Below are 15,335 nucleotides of genomic sequence, written 5' to 3'. Positions count from 1 at the left end.
AATCATGTTCTCATGTTTTTAAAGTTACTAGTTCTTAGTTGACAAAGTTAAAATATAAAAACAAACAAAAAACCCCTCAAACTCTCTCTTGATCTCCTTCTCGCAGCCAACATCCAATCATACACCAATTTCTGATTCTACTTCACAATTATTTCTTATATTGACTCTTTCTGTTTGCCCACATTGGCACTGTGTTAGGTCAGATTCTAACTGCTTTCACCTGAACCACTGCAATAGCCTAATTAGTCACCCACTCATATTTTTCTAATTAACCAATATGCTCACATCACTTCCTTGTTTAAAATTCTTCAAATGTTCATGTTACCTAAATGATAATGCATACAGAAGAGTGTAGTTATTGGTAAGAGTAGTGAACCAATCGGGGCGCCTGGGTGGCTCAGTTGGTTAAGTGTCTGACTTTGGCTCAGGTCATGATCTCACAGGTTGTGAGTTTGAGCTCCACGTCGGGCTCTGTGCTGAAGGCTCAGAGCCTGGAGCCTGCTTTGGATTCTGTGTCTCCCTCTCTCTCTCTGCCTCTCCCCCACTTGTACTCTGTCTTTCTCTCTCAAAAATAAACATTAAAAAAAAAAGAGTAGTGAACAAGCAGAGATCGTGCGTCTGTTTTCTATCAGGAGTGATAAGATGGGGGCCGAGGTGTCCTCTTCTTAAGAAAAATTCAAAGACACTAAGGTAGTAGCAGTAGAGAATGTGCAGAGGGCAGGTAAGATCAACAGAGGTGAACAAGTAGGAACTCTTTACGGAGGCTTGGATCCAGTCTAGGCCCTGGGGCCAAGGGCTGAAAGACAAACATGTTGGGTTGTGTCTGACTATGGTTCAGTTTAGGTTGCTAGCACAGGAGACCAGTCAGATATTCAGGACAGATATCCTGGACAGAGGGTGCCTGGGTGGCTCAGTTGGTTGAGCATCTAACTCTTGGCTTCAAGCCTTGCATCGGGCTCCACACTGACAGTGCAGAGCTGGTTTGGGATACTCTCCCTTTCTCACTGCCTCTCCCCTGCTCTCACTTTTTCTTAAAAAAAAAAATCCTAGGCAGGAAATACAAATTAAAATATTAAAATGTCTCTTACACAATGTCTTTGTCGTTTTACAGCTAGCGATAGATAAATAGGCAGATTTGGAGTTAAAAATCCACAAGAATAAAGGACACAATTTACACATAATAATAGCACTATGTTCATTTTGTATCTATATAGACACAATGGCATCTCATCGATGAAACAAAATTAAACTGTATATTTAAATAAGATTTTATTTTTGATGATGATTGAGAATGAACCAGTATCTATAACATCCTTCTCCAGGAAAAGTAAAGACCTTTATTATGTGTTTACCTATTACTTTACACTATGTAACATGTTTTTGGAATCATCTGGTAGTTTAAATTCAGATTGTTACTGTGATTATACTGTCTGCTTTTATTTTACTTTATGTCATTTCTTTATTTTAAAGAAATTCTTTTTTAAAAACTTTGTAAAATTTGAAAGCCATATTATCAACACAAATTTACATTTAACTCAATTCCAGTGAGTTATTTGCTTATTATTGTTTCTATAACTAATGTTATTCTCCTTAGAGTCTTTTGTTTTGCTGGAAGATAGTCTACAGTTTTTTATTTTTATTTTTTCAGAGAAGGTTTATGGAGAATAAGCTTCCTGAGTCTTGACATTTCTAAAAGAAAAATGTCTTTATTCTGTTCTTACTCCACACTCACCTGAATGCTAGTTTTTGTAGGATATAGAATTCCAGGATAAAAATACCTTCCTCTAAAGACAGTAGAGGATTTGTTCCATTTTCTTTTACAATTTATTGTGAACAATTTTGAGTCTAATACTGGTGTGATCCTTATTCTTATATAATTTTTTCCTTTCCTCTAATTTCTGGAAACACCGTATTTGAATTTGTGTCTAGGTATAGATAGTTCTCTTTGTATTTTCTGCTTGGCACTAAGTGCATCTTCTCAAACTGAAGACTAGAATCTTTCTTCAACTCCTCGATTTACAGATGCTTCCCTTTTTTTTATGATGATTTTTTTCTAGCCTTCCACTGCTCTCTTTCCTTTCATGTATTTTCTTGTGCTATTTTCTTCTTACTTTTACTTTACATTATTATTTAGTAGACTTAAACTTGCAGATAACTATTCAGTCATACCTAATATTTGTCTCTTCTATTAAATTTATTGTTTTCTCAAATGTTTTTAATTTCCAAAACCCTTTGTTAATCTATAAATGTATCTTTTTTTTTTTTTTTAATAACAGCCTTTTTAGGTATAGTATTTATTCCCCTTGGGTCATTCTGAGGATCTAAATTTTTTGCTTATTCTGAGGATATAAATTTTTAAAATTTCATGTTATAGTCTGTTCCTTACATTATCTCTGTTTCCTCTGAAGTTAACTCTGCTTTTTAGTACTGGCTTGTCTTAAGTACCATTAGTCTTCCTTAAATATTTGGTGATCCTTAGTTGTTCATATTTATAAGTGAAGGACTGGGCTGATTAGCTCAGGTAACTGATAAGGATATCCTTCAAAGATAGGTAGTGGTATTTCCTCAGTAGGTTCTTCCTTGCTCCTTAAACAGTATTTAAATTCTGCATTTAAAATTTTTCTTTGGACCTTACAGAATAGGAATTACATTGTGTATCTACTTCTGAAAGTTGGGGTTTTTTTGTGCAATATGTTTATGAGGTGTGCTGATAATTGATGAATCCATTACTGAAATACATTCCTTTTCTACTGCTGCTCTGTATGATACAGTATGACCATAGTATCATCCTGTTGTCCATTTTCCTGTAGGTTGACACTTGAGGTGTTCTTATTTTTATGTCCTTGCTATAAAAAAAATAGTTCTATTGACCAGTTTGTAACAGGTCTCCTTCTATTATTAGTACACACCACAATTCACTTTTTACAAAAGATTATTGCTAGTCACAAATATTTAGGATGATATTCAGAGTCACGTTAGATTTACTACAGGAATAAAATCCTTTAGATAAAAATGTTCAACAGAGAAAAATATCTCTAGCAACCAGGAACTGAAAAGGCAATCTCCAAATCTATAGAAAAAAATTTAAGATAATAGAAATAGGCTGAAAAGGGATCTTTAAAGAAAATAATAAAATTTACAAATGAAGAGCTAAAAGACTTCAGAAACTTTCAGTCTTTTTTTTTTTTTTCTCTTGTAAAAATTTTATTTTTGGGCTTTATATCCAGTATTTACTGACAGCTAAGAAAAGTGGAATTCATGAAATTATTTGACTTTTTCAAGGTAACAAAGAACTTAGTGATCTTTCACTGTCATATTTCAGGCTATATAAATAAGATAGAAGCAATTTTATGCTTCTTAAAGTAGCAGGTAAACACAGGCAATTTTCTTATCACCCAAGAGATAAGAACAGTCAACTTTTCTTCCCCTTGATTTTACCTGGGGTACCTTTTTCTTTTTCTTTGTTAACGTTTATTTATTTTTGAGAGAGAGACAGAGTGGGGGAGGAGCAGAGAGAGAGAGGGAGACACAGAATTTGAAGCAGCTCCAAGCTCTGAGTGGTCAGCACAGTGCCCAATGCGGGGCTCGAACCCACAAGCTGTGAGATCATGACCTGAGCTGAAGTCGGACACTTACCTGAGCCACCCAGTGCCCCTGGGGTACCTGTTTCAATTGCACCAGCCAGGCAGAAGTTGGTAAGCACTGCCACCTAAGCCTGGTTTGATTTGGCATTTAAAAACTAACCAGGAAAAGGCATTGCTCATATGCCACAAACATTCAGCACTTTTCTACCAGATAAGTTGGACCAAAATTAAGTTGAAAGTAACTAGTGACCTGTGATGACATTATTCAATACAGTATTAGATATTTTAGAATGAGCTGATTTGCAGTCTGTTCTTACCTTAGTGTTTTGGATGCAGGGACAGAGGGCCCATGCTGCACTGGCCTTCACTTCCGGGTGAGGATTCTTCAGGAGGGACCATAACAAACGAACTCCATCTAAGCGATCAATTATCCTATTTGTGAAGCCAAAAACAGAAGCATAAATTTTAATTAATATCTGAAAATTAAAACTTAAATGGCCTTTCTATCCACACAACTCTACTTTTCTCCTTTTAACATTTTGCTTAGATTTTTTCCCCCAAAAGTTTAACAATAGCAGGAATATAACATGCTGCTGAACTGTCAGTGTGGATTTCGGTTTTAAATTCATGACACAGAAAGCAAGCTCCGTGATAATTATGATTCACATAAACTCAAAATCAAGCCATGTAATTTTTTAATTAGCAGTACACAGACTGTTACCTAAATGTCAAAATACTGGTTTCTTTCATATAGTAACATCTATATACTTTCCAAAACAAATATTTATGCCTCAAAACTGTGAAGTTACCTTTTTTATTTGGTCTATGTTTAATTGACTTACCTTACCGTATGACATATTTTAAACTCCTCCAGTCCTAATCTAGCATTAGGAATTAAAATCATTACACCACAGTGCACCCTTTGTTAGGCACGGATAACACGTAACTTGTTTTCCATGTGGTTCCTTCCCAGCAAGACTAACATTGCAGACTGTGTTATAATTACTTAAACACACTGTAATCAAAATATCTTCATGACTAGCTGAAAAATGAATTATCATCAGAGTCATCTCTACACCATCTGTCTTCTGTTTATATATCAATCAGTCCAGGGAGCATAACCTTGCATTAAGGTCCATTGAGTACTTGCAGTTGAGAAGGTGGCCAAACAAAACTTAATATCCTCGACAAACATGGCTTTGTTCGGAAAGATACGTTAAACTCAACGCAGATGAAAAAAGATAAAAAAACATCAAAACTCCTTTGATTTTTAATCTCAAGTTGAGTTAAACACATGTAGTATTTAGCCCCAGACAGAATAAATACTACCAGCTTAGAATGCCATTCAAATTCTTTTTTGAAAGTTGACGTAAAGACGACTACATTTCTTGATTATCTGAGATGAGTTTGCCAGGGGGAAAAATGTATCACTCCAAAGGGTCCAAGTATGAGATCAGTAATGCATAACCTTATAAAATAATTGTTAATGCAAGTAGCTTATAGTAAGACATAAATTGTCTCCTTAGAGAATGACTTGTAGTAAGAAAAATGCACATTGAGAAAGTATTTTAACACAAAGTTTAACTTCAGCTTTCTAAACCTAAAGCTTTCTGTCAATAGCTGTCAGTTTTCTGCTGACGGAAAAAGTTCGATTTCTCAACTGATGGAAAATGTAAAGAGACTGAGCACTTCACAATGAAAGATTTACTTTACAAAGTTAAACAATCTTACTGCTTTACATATACCACTGAAAGCATAATTGTTGCTGATCCTTGGGTCTCTGTATTTATTCACATGCAATTTCTCAATGAACGATAGGTCTGTCCTGCCCTCTTGTAAATGTAGCAGTAAAACTTGCATTAGTAATATTTAACTGTACAGTGCTGGACATAACTTGACATACAGCACAAGTCATTTGCATGACACACCTTTCCAGGTTTTTTTTTAATGTTTATTTATTTTTGAGAGAGAGCTCATGGAGCAGGGGACGGGCAGAGATGGAGGGAGACAGAGGGTCCGAAGCAGGCTCTGTACTGACAGTGACAGCAGAGAGCCTGATGTGCGGCTTGAACTCACTGTGAGATCATGACCTGAGTCGAAGTCGGATGCCCAACTGACTGAGCACCCCATGCATCCCCAGGTTTTCTTAAAGGAGGGATTCAGTGTGGGCCCCCCAGGCAAAATTTCACAATTAACTATTAAAATTCACTATTAATTGTAAAGCTAGATCTATTGTCCCCAACCATTACCTGAAGCCTTAGGCAACTCAGTGGCTGCAGGTGTAAGGGCTGAGGATTGTGACCCCATTAACTGATGCCTTAAAAGACTCAGCACAGCACAGAATAATAACCTTAGATGAGGAAAACATGTTTGAATCACATTTGTAAATATAGGAGCTAACAAAGTCAGGGGGTAGCAAACTTCAGGGTTTAACTTTGTCCTTTCCATTTTCCTTATTCTCTGTTTCAAGTTATTTACTGATGACTTTTACTTCACGATAACCCAAGTATCTGCCCCTTACGTCCCTGCTCCTCCTGCCAACACCCTAATTCTGGTCTTTACCACCTCACATCAGGATGGCTATTGTAGTTGCACCCTTGATTTGGGGGCTTCAATTTCTCTCAGGTCCATCCAGCCTATAAATTCCTCTGACATTAATCTTCCTAAGGGAGCTTCTGGAGCTTCTGTAATAGCTCCTGGAGAGCAGGGCCCCAGGGATATTCATTCTGTCCATCACACCACCTAGCATAGTCAATAAATGTGTGTACTCCCAGGAGAAACTTTGCAATGGTTTCCTATTGCCCATATGGTAGTAAAATCTTGATTCCTCACCAAAACCAATAAGATACCTAGAAATAAACCTAACTAAAGAGGTGAAAGGCCTATACTCTGAAAATTATAGAACACTTATGAAAGAAACTGAAGAGGACACAAAAAAATGAACAAGCATTCCATGTTCATGGACTGGAAGAACATAGTCAAAATGTGCATACTACCCAAAGCAATCTACACATTTAATGCAATCCCTATCAAAATACCACCAGCATCTGTCACAGAGCTAGAACAAACAATCCTAAAATTTGTATAGAACCACAAAAGACCCTGAATTGTCAAAGCAGCCCTGAAAAAGAAAAACAAAACTGGAGGCATCAGGATTCCAGACTTCAAGCTATATTACAAAGCTATACTCATCAGACAGTATGGTACTGGAACAAAAACAGACACATAGATCAATAGAACAGAATAGAGAACCCAGAAATGGACGCACAACTATGTGGTCAACTAATCTTTTTTTTTTTTTAATTTTTTTTAACGTTTATTTTTGAGACAGAGAGAGACAGAGCATGAATGGGAGAGGGTCAGAGAAAGAGGGAGACACAGAATCTGAAACAGGCTCCAGGCTCTGAGTGGTCAGCACAGAGCCCGACACGGGGCTCAAACCCACGGACCACGAGATCATGACCTGAGCTGAAGTCGGACGTTTAACCGACTGAGCCACCCAGGCGCCCCTGTGGTCAACTAATCTTGACAAAGCAGGAAAGAATATCCAATGCAAAAAAGACAGTCTCTTCAACAAATGGTGCTAGGAAAACTAGATGGAGACATGCAGAAGACTGAAACTGGACCACTCTTATATACAAAAAAAATTCAAAATGGATGAAAGACCTAAATGTGATACAGGAAACCATCAAAATCCTAGAGGAGAATGCAGGCAGCAACATCTCTGACCTTGGCCACAGTAATTCTTACTAGACATGTGACCAAAGGCACGGGAAACAAAAGCAAACATGAACTATTGGGACCTCAAGATAAAAAGCTTCTGCACAGCAAAGTAAACAATCAACAAAAGTAAAAGATAGTCTACCAAGGGAAAATATATTTGCAAGGTGACATATGTGATGAAGGGTTGGTATCCAAACTCTCTAAAGAACTGATCAAACTCAACACCCAAAAAGCAAATAGCCCAGTTAAGAAATAGGCTGAAGACATGAACAGACACTTTTGCAGATAAGATATCCAGATGGCCAAAAGACACATGAAAAGATGCTCAACATCACTCATTATCAGGAAAAAAACCAAATCAAAACCATGATGGGATACCACCTGTTAGGATGGCTAAAATTAACAACACAAGAAACAACATTTGTTGGCAAGGATGTGGAGAGAGGGGAATCCTCTTGCACTGCTGGTGGGAATGCAAACTGGTACAGCCACTCTGGAGAATAGTATGGAGGTTCCTCAAGAAACTAAAAATAGAACTGCCCTATGATCCAGAAATTGTACTACTAGGTATTTAACCAAAGAATACAGAAATATAGATTTGAAGGGGTACATGCACCCCAATGTTTATAGCAGCATTATCTACAATAGCCAAACTATGTAGAGAAACCAAATGTTCATCAACTGATGAAAGGATAAAGAAGATGTACCCCCCCCCCCACACACACACTGGAATATTATTCAGCCATCAAAAAGAATATCTTACTATTTGTAATGACGTGGATGGAGCTAAAATGTATTATGCTAAGCGAAGTAAGTAAATCAGAGAAAGACAAATACCCTATGATCTCACTAATATTTGGAATTTAAGAAATAAAACAGATGAACATATGGGGGGAAGGGGAGAGGAGAGAGGGAAACAAACCACAAGAAACTCTTAATGATAGAGAAAAAACAGGGTTGGTGAGGGGAGGTGGGTGGCAGATGGGCTAAATGGGTGATGGGTACTAAGGAGGGCACTTGTTGTGATGAGCACTGAGTGTTTATATAAGTAATGAATCACTGAATTCTATACCTGAAACCAGTATTGCACTGTATGTTAACTAAATAAAATTTAAATTAAAAAAAACCCTGACTCCTGAACTCAGTCTTTAACATTTCCAATGAGCTGATTTATTCCTCCCAATTCCCTATATTCAGGCATTTGCTCATAAACTCTTGGGCCATCTACTAAACACTAAGTGCTCAGCATACAGAAATAACAGATACAGTTAATTCTCATTACATGGGGTATTTATGTTCTATAAAGTCACTAAAAACGGGAGATTAGTAAATACTGAACCACTGGTCTTGGGGGAAACACAAAATTTTCTTCCTGACAGCGTTTGGTCAGAACATATTTATCAACAGATCAATCTATAACCATGTTTTATGTGTGTGTCTATGTAAAGCACCTTATTTAATATATACTGTTGATTCATTAACACTGGACCCACCTATGGCCAGCAGCACTGCAGTTCATCCTGAGCAATTCCTACCTAACACATATTTTGTCTGTAAGGCACATCACAACCTTCTTGCACTTGGGACCATCAGACTGGATAGCTCTTCAGCACTCTGCTTAGGGGCCATTTGAAACAGCAAAATAACCGACTCAAAACACAGAAGTGTGAAAATGTGGCACTATACAGGCTGTAAAAAAGGACACTTGTTTATAGTATGAAAGCTGAAACAAGAAGGCAGAGCCTGGCTTTGTTCAGCATCAGCTGGACAGCTGCATGAGGTGACTCAGATTTTTCCCTGCTCTGCACATGCAAAAGGGCTGTTAAGTATTGCTTTGGGCGTTACAAATAAATTTCAGCAGGGATATGAACTCACAAATACAGCATCTGCAAATTTTGAGGATTGTAACTGTCCTTCAGGAAAGTACGGTCTAATGAGAGAGATAAAGAAACGATTATAATCAATTATAATAAATGCTACAATACATGTATGCATGGGGTTCCATATGAACACAAAGGGGAGACAATAGTTTACTCACAGGCAACAGAAATGTTCTCAGCTATAAGCCTTTCCCTATGCCATCCCCATCTTTTGCTGTAATAACCCATCTTCTAAGGTCTATAACAAAACCTCTCCCACAAATGCTCTGGCTTCTCCCTCCTTAAGCCTCTTTTGAGTTCTGCTCTCCCCCTTTCTGGTATTCATGACACAGTGCTTTGCCTTGTAGTGATGTGTCTATACTTCCCTCCCCATTATTATAATTATTGTGTAATTTCCTTGACAGCAGGAATCATGCACTATGCTTCAGGCATACTTACCACAGCCAGTGAAATATTGGTCAAATGGACCTGAAACAAGACAGTCTATGTGCAACGAATCAAAAATCTCTCCCAACACAAATACATTCATTTTTAACCTCATTCTTGCAAAGTACCTGTCCAAGTTCTAAATCTAACCTCCAGAGTAAGTTTTCATTTGAAATTGACTTCAGTTGAAAGTACATTTTCATAGAATTTCTTTATAACTTTATTGTTTTTTTGCATATACAATGGTGGTCTTATAGGTAGCATTAATTTACACCACTGTCCATTGCGATGGGTCTATATCCTTTTGTATAGTTTTTAAATCTCATTAGCATCTTGCTCTGATTCATTTCTAGTAGTATGTAAACTTTTCCCATTTTTGTTATCAATTGAATTTTACATTAATTCTTTGACATTATAAACACAAAACTGACTTGTGTTTTCAAAATCTTCAACTTCACGGGGTGCCTGGCTGGCTCAGTTGGGAGAGCACCCAGCTCTTGATCTCAGGGTCTTGAGTTCAAGCCTCATGTTGGGTATAGAGCTCACTTAAGTAAATAAATAACTATCTGTAAAAAAAAAAATAATGATTTAAAAAAAAACCAAAATCTTCAACTTCATCATAGAAGTCAAACTGTGTGGCTGGCAGAAAAACAGTTCTAGAAAGATGAAAGATGAATACATATTCATATTCTGGCTATTAAATCCAAACAAGCCAAAAATGATGTAGCTGCTTGTTACGTTTCTTAATTTTGCTGTTGTTGTTGTTGTTATCATAACATTTGCTAAGACTGTTAAGAAGTCTGGCTGGCTTGCCCACCCATTGAGGACACATATATGAACAAAAGTGAAGAGTCTGTGCCCACATGGTAGGCAATGCCAAGGTTGTAGAGTTTCTTTCTGACAATGCCAATGAAACTAGTTTGAAACCATAATTTTTCATGATTTCTAAAAATTTCACAATTTTCACTGAAAATTACACTGATAAATACTAATACATGACAATGACTTCTGCTAAATGTGGTTAGCCTAAGGAGAACATGATATTCTTATACCACATGAAAGGATGCAACTGAAATCCATAGGTTTTGAAACCAACTTGGCAATAATAAAAATGGAAACATGAAAAGGATGACAGAATTAAATAACCCTGTGAAAAGCTGTAATTAGAAAAGAACTATACTCTTCTCTACAGATTCTCAGCGTTTTTATATCTCTATTATTTGAAAAGTTCTATGTGAGATCAAATTTGAAGAAAAGTAGTGAATGTGACAGCCCCAGGAAAGGGTATGTCCCAGAATTTCTTGGCCCTGGTAATACAGGATGATAGTCTACCCTTTTATAGTTGTGTAAACAATATGATCAGAAAAGTTTTAGAAACATCTTCTTAGAAAAAAAATAATTCTTACAGTAAATATCAAGAGAGTGCCTGCAGGTGCCTGGCAATTTTTGAGGCATGGGGGAATTTTCCACCTTGAAAGCCAACAAATCCCTGCTTTATGGAGCTAATATTCTTTTGGGAAAACACATACAATAGAAAAGAAATAATCTGCATATTGTGTGAAATGTTGAAAAGTGACTGGAGAAAAATGAAACAGACAGGTGTGGTGGGATGGGAGTGGAGGGTGCAAGGAGAGTGTCCATGTGATAGTGACATGTGGCAGCAACCCTGCGGTGGTGAGGGAAGCTGGGATGGGGCTATGGGAAGGGTATTCTGGTACCTGGTGCAGTCCCTGGCTTGGAGAACTAGTCATTTTCAGTAAACATTAAATGAATGTTACTCAGTCATCATTACATTAATCAGATATTAGTGTTGGATCCTAGAGAACATCTACTTCAACACTTGTACTACACAATGAAAAAACAGAAGTAGAGTGCCTAACCAACTCAGTAAATGTTGGTTGTATAAGCAAATAAGACATGATTTATCTTTTCTTTCTTCTCTGTAAAAAAATGCACATGATCTAGATGACTTCATTAAAAACAGCTGAGGAGGGGCGCCTGGGTGGCTCAGTCGGTTAAGCGTCCGACTTCGGCTGAGGTCATGATCTCATGGTCTGTGAGTTCGAGCCCTGCGTCGGGCTCTGTGCTGACTGCTCAGAGCCTGGAGCGTGTTTCGGATTCTGTGTCTCCCTCTCTCTGACCCTCCCCCGTTCATGCTCTGTCTCTCTCTGTCTCAAAAATAAATAAACGTTAAAAAAAATTTAAAAACAGCTGAGGTATGGTTTGCTCAAAACAGCAAAATGGACCAACGCAAATGTTAGTATTTATGGTCACCACAATGACAAGACACCTATTCCCCTCACTACCCCTTCTGTTTTATAATCCACCTTTTAAACTCAGTATATGTAATGGAACCTCTAAGTCAATGAATATGGCTTTATATTAATCATTTTTAATGACTAGATAGTATTGATGCACCGTAATGTATTTAACTGTCCTTTACTAATTGAAGTAAGGTTCTTTCTGGTTTTGCATAATAATGGAATAGAAGTAACATTGCAAAGGCCATCCCTGCATCCTTTTGCAATGCACTGCTTATCAGCTAAGAACAAAAATACTGAGAAATGGAACTGCTCAGTAAAGATTCTATATATTTTAATTTTTAAAAAAATTTTTTAACGTTTATTCATTTTTGAGACAGAGAGAGACACAGCATGAATGGGGGAAGGTCAGAGAGAGAGAGGGAGACACAGAATTGGAAACAGGCTCCAGGCTCTGAGCTGTCAGCACAGAGTCCGACGCGGGGCTCGAACTCACAGACTGCGAGATCATGACCTGAGCCGAAGTCGGACGCCCAACCGACTGAGCCACCCAGGCGCCCCTATATATTTTAATTTTTAATACATAAAAGACTGTTTTCCATAAAAGTTATGTCAATTTGATTCCACATCTACAGATCATAAGAATACCAGTCACCAGCATTAGCTACTATCTTGATTTTGCCATTAACTGCAAAATATCAAACATACTTAGAGTTTTAATGGTAAAATAAATACCAATAACACAACTTTCAAAACCTAACATGTTTGTGTCATCTATCAATATAAATGTGTGTTCATTTTTATAAACCATTTGCAAATAAGAGATATCACATCGACTCACAACTAAAATTTTCAAATTTTCATCTTTTAAAACAAAGTGCAATCCTTTACACTATCATTGTACCACTGTTGCATTTGAGAAAGTTAAAATTAGCTCCCTAATATAACCAAATATCCAGTTCAGATTCAAATATTTCTAAATGCTCTGAAAACCTCCTTTAGAGCTTTATAAACAAAACCTAGTTTCAAACAAGGATCATGCACTGTATTTCTGATATGTCTAAAAGTCTCTTTTATTCTAGAACACCTTTATGGCACTGACTCTTTAAAGAGATCAAGTCTCACAATGTGTTTGTCTTCCTCAAGGTGTCATTAAATTTCTCCTCTCTTCTCTGTGTTTTCTACGAACAGGAAACTAGAACTAAAATCTGAGTTTGATTCAAATTACATATTTTTGGCAGAATACATCATGGGTGATACCATGTACCTCACACTGCACAACACACTGAGAGGCTCATAATGCCAGGTGTTCCACTCTTAGTGATGCCAAGTTTGGTCGTTTAACTACACTTATAACCACCATATATCTTCATTATAAAGACGTATGTTTCCATTTTCATTAAGTAACAATCTGTGTGGTGACACTTTGTCACTCTGAGAAAGTCCTGTCCCAAGAACATTTTCACTACCTTAAAGTTTCAGCATCCATTAATTATCCTTGCCAAAAAGAATTATTTTATTGGGAGTTACAGTGATTTTTTAAAATTCTGTCTACTCTATTTATTAACTGACATTCTTTTACAAAGAAGAGCTTCCTCTCATCAACTGGGGACTTAGTTACCCTATAGAAAGGCAGAACAAATGTTTAATCCTTTCCCTTTAACTACTAATTTGTTGAATAAGGAGTTACTGTAATGGTAATTTCCAGTGGAAGCAAAGGAGATTTTTCTTCTCTCTCTCTCTCTCTCTCTCTCTTTGCACTCTTCCTCAGGATTTAAAATCCTATGTAATTAAATCTATCAAATATTTCTTTTATGATTTTGACCTTTAACTTATGCTTAGAATAGCCATCCACACTACAAGATAATAAAACTGAATGTTTCTTCTGTTCTCTTGTAACTTACTTTGTTTATATTTAAATCTGTTAATCATCTGAATTTTCTATAAGAAGGAAGTAGGGATCCAGTGTTTTTTTTATGGTCACTCTATGATAATAACCTAAATTAATTAAAAATGAAAAATAATTAGAAAGATTTTAAGTATAGTGGTTCAGTCTCCAAAGCAAGGGAAACAAAAGCAAAAATGAACTATTGGGACTACATTAAACCAAAAAACTTTCATACAGCAAAGGAAACCATCAACAACACAAAAAGACAACCTACTAAATGAGAGAAAGTACATCTGATAAAGGGTTAATATCCAAAATATTCAAAGAAATACAACTCAATACCCAAAAAAGCCCCACAAATAATCTGATTAAAAATAGGTACAGTACCTGAATAGGCATTTTTCCAAAGAAGACATTCAGATGGCCAAGAGACACAAGATACTCAACATCATTAATCATCAGGGGAAAATGCCAGTCAAAACCACAATGATCCATCACCTCCTATCAGTCATAATACCTTAAATTTTGATATGTAGTTATATTGATATATAGTGATATAGATATAAATATATATTTAGTGTATCTATTGTATTCTGTTAATCTCTCCATACCTGCACAATTACTTGTTTGTTTTTAATAGTATGGGTGTGAGCGCTAGTGACTGAACAATAACCTACCAAATGCACATCCTTTAATTACATAAAATAATTTGTCATTTCCTAATTAAGGGTCATTTATATAATTTGACTAAGATTATGTACTTTTCAAAAATGTTTATAATTGGGTTCAGAAGAAAGAAAATTCTGCAGCCAGAGACACAAAACTATTAAAAAATAAAACAAAAAAACAAACAGAAATGCTAGACTTGAAAACTGCAGCATAAGAATGAAGTATGTATTAGTTGGGCTTAATAGCAAACTGGAAATAGCAGAGAAATGAATCTGTGAACTTAAATAAAATAAAAGGAGAAATGAGAAAAAGTGAAAATGAAGGAGAAAATATGAAAAAAAAACAGAGTCTGTGGGGTATTATTACATGAAATATGTGTGCAATTGGAGTTTCAGGAAAAGGAGAGAAAGGAGAGAATAAGACCAAGAATACTTGTGAAGACAATGACTGAGGTCTTTCTAAAATCTATGGAAGACATTAATCCACAGCTCTGAGAAGTTCAGTGAAACCTAAACAGAATAAATACAAAGAAATACAAGAATAAATACAAATAAATACAAAGAAAACCACCCTGAAGCATATCATAATCAAACAGCTGAAATCCAAAGATGAGACGATTTTAAAACCAGCTACAGAAAAAAGATACATCAGGTATAGGGAAATATAATAAAAACAAAAGCTGACCTTTCACAGGAAACAATAAAAGCAAAAAGACAAGAGAATGGCATTTATAATGTACTAGAAGAAAAACAGCTATTTTTCCAAACCAAGTAAAACTATCCTTCAAAAGGAATGGTAAAGCCCCTTCCCTCTGCCTCCTGAATAACTCAGCCCCAAAATCATTATGTGGGGCAGAACCATGTAGGCACCCTCGGTAGAAGGTAAAAGTGCTTTAGTGGCCCCG

The 15,335-nt window shown here is 36.4% G+C and overlaps 1 protein-coding gene across 1 annotated transcript in view; it reads right to left on the bottom strand.

Annotated features, from left to right (window-relative positions):
* ODAD2 (outer dynein arm docking complex subunit 2) overlaps window positions 1-15,335 on the bottom strand; it is a 171,052-nt gene that overhangs the window by 79,309 nt on the left and 76,408 nt on the right. Inside the window, exon 15 of the mRNA XM_040450941.1 lies at window positions 3,902-4,016. Coding sequence (XP_040306875.1) covers window positions 3,902-4,016 — 115 coding nt within the window. The remainder of the gene's footprint in view (window positions 1-3,901; window positions 4,017-15,335) is intronic.

Source organism: Herpailurus yagouaroundi, unplaced genomic scaffold (genome assembly GCF_014898765.1).
Source record: "Herpailurus yagouaroundi ecotype Mexico unplaced genomic scaffold, PumYag 203, whole genome shotgun sequence".
Lineage (NCBI taxonomy): Eukaryota > Metazoa > Chordata > Mammalia > Carnivora > Felidae > Herpailurus > Herpailurus yagouaroundi.
Note: the sequence above shows the minus strand (reverse complement) of the source record. Positions and strands in the feature narration are given on the sequence as shown.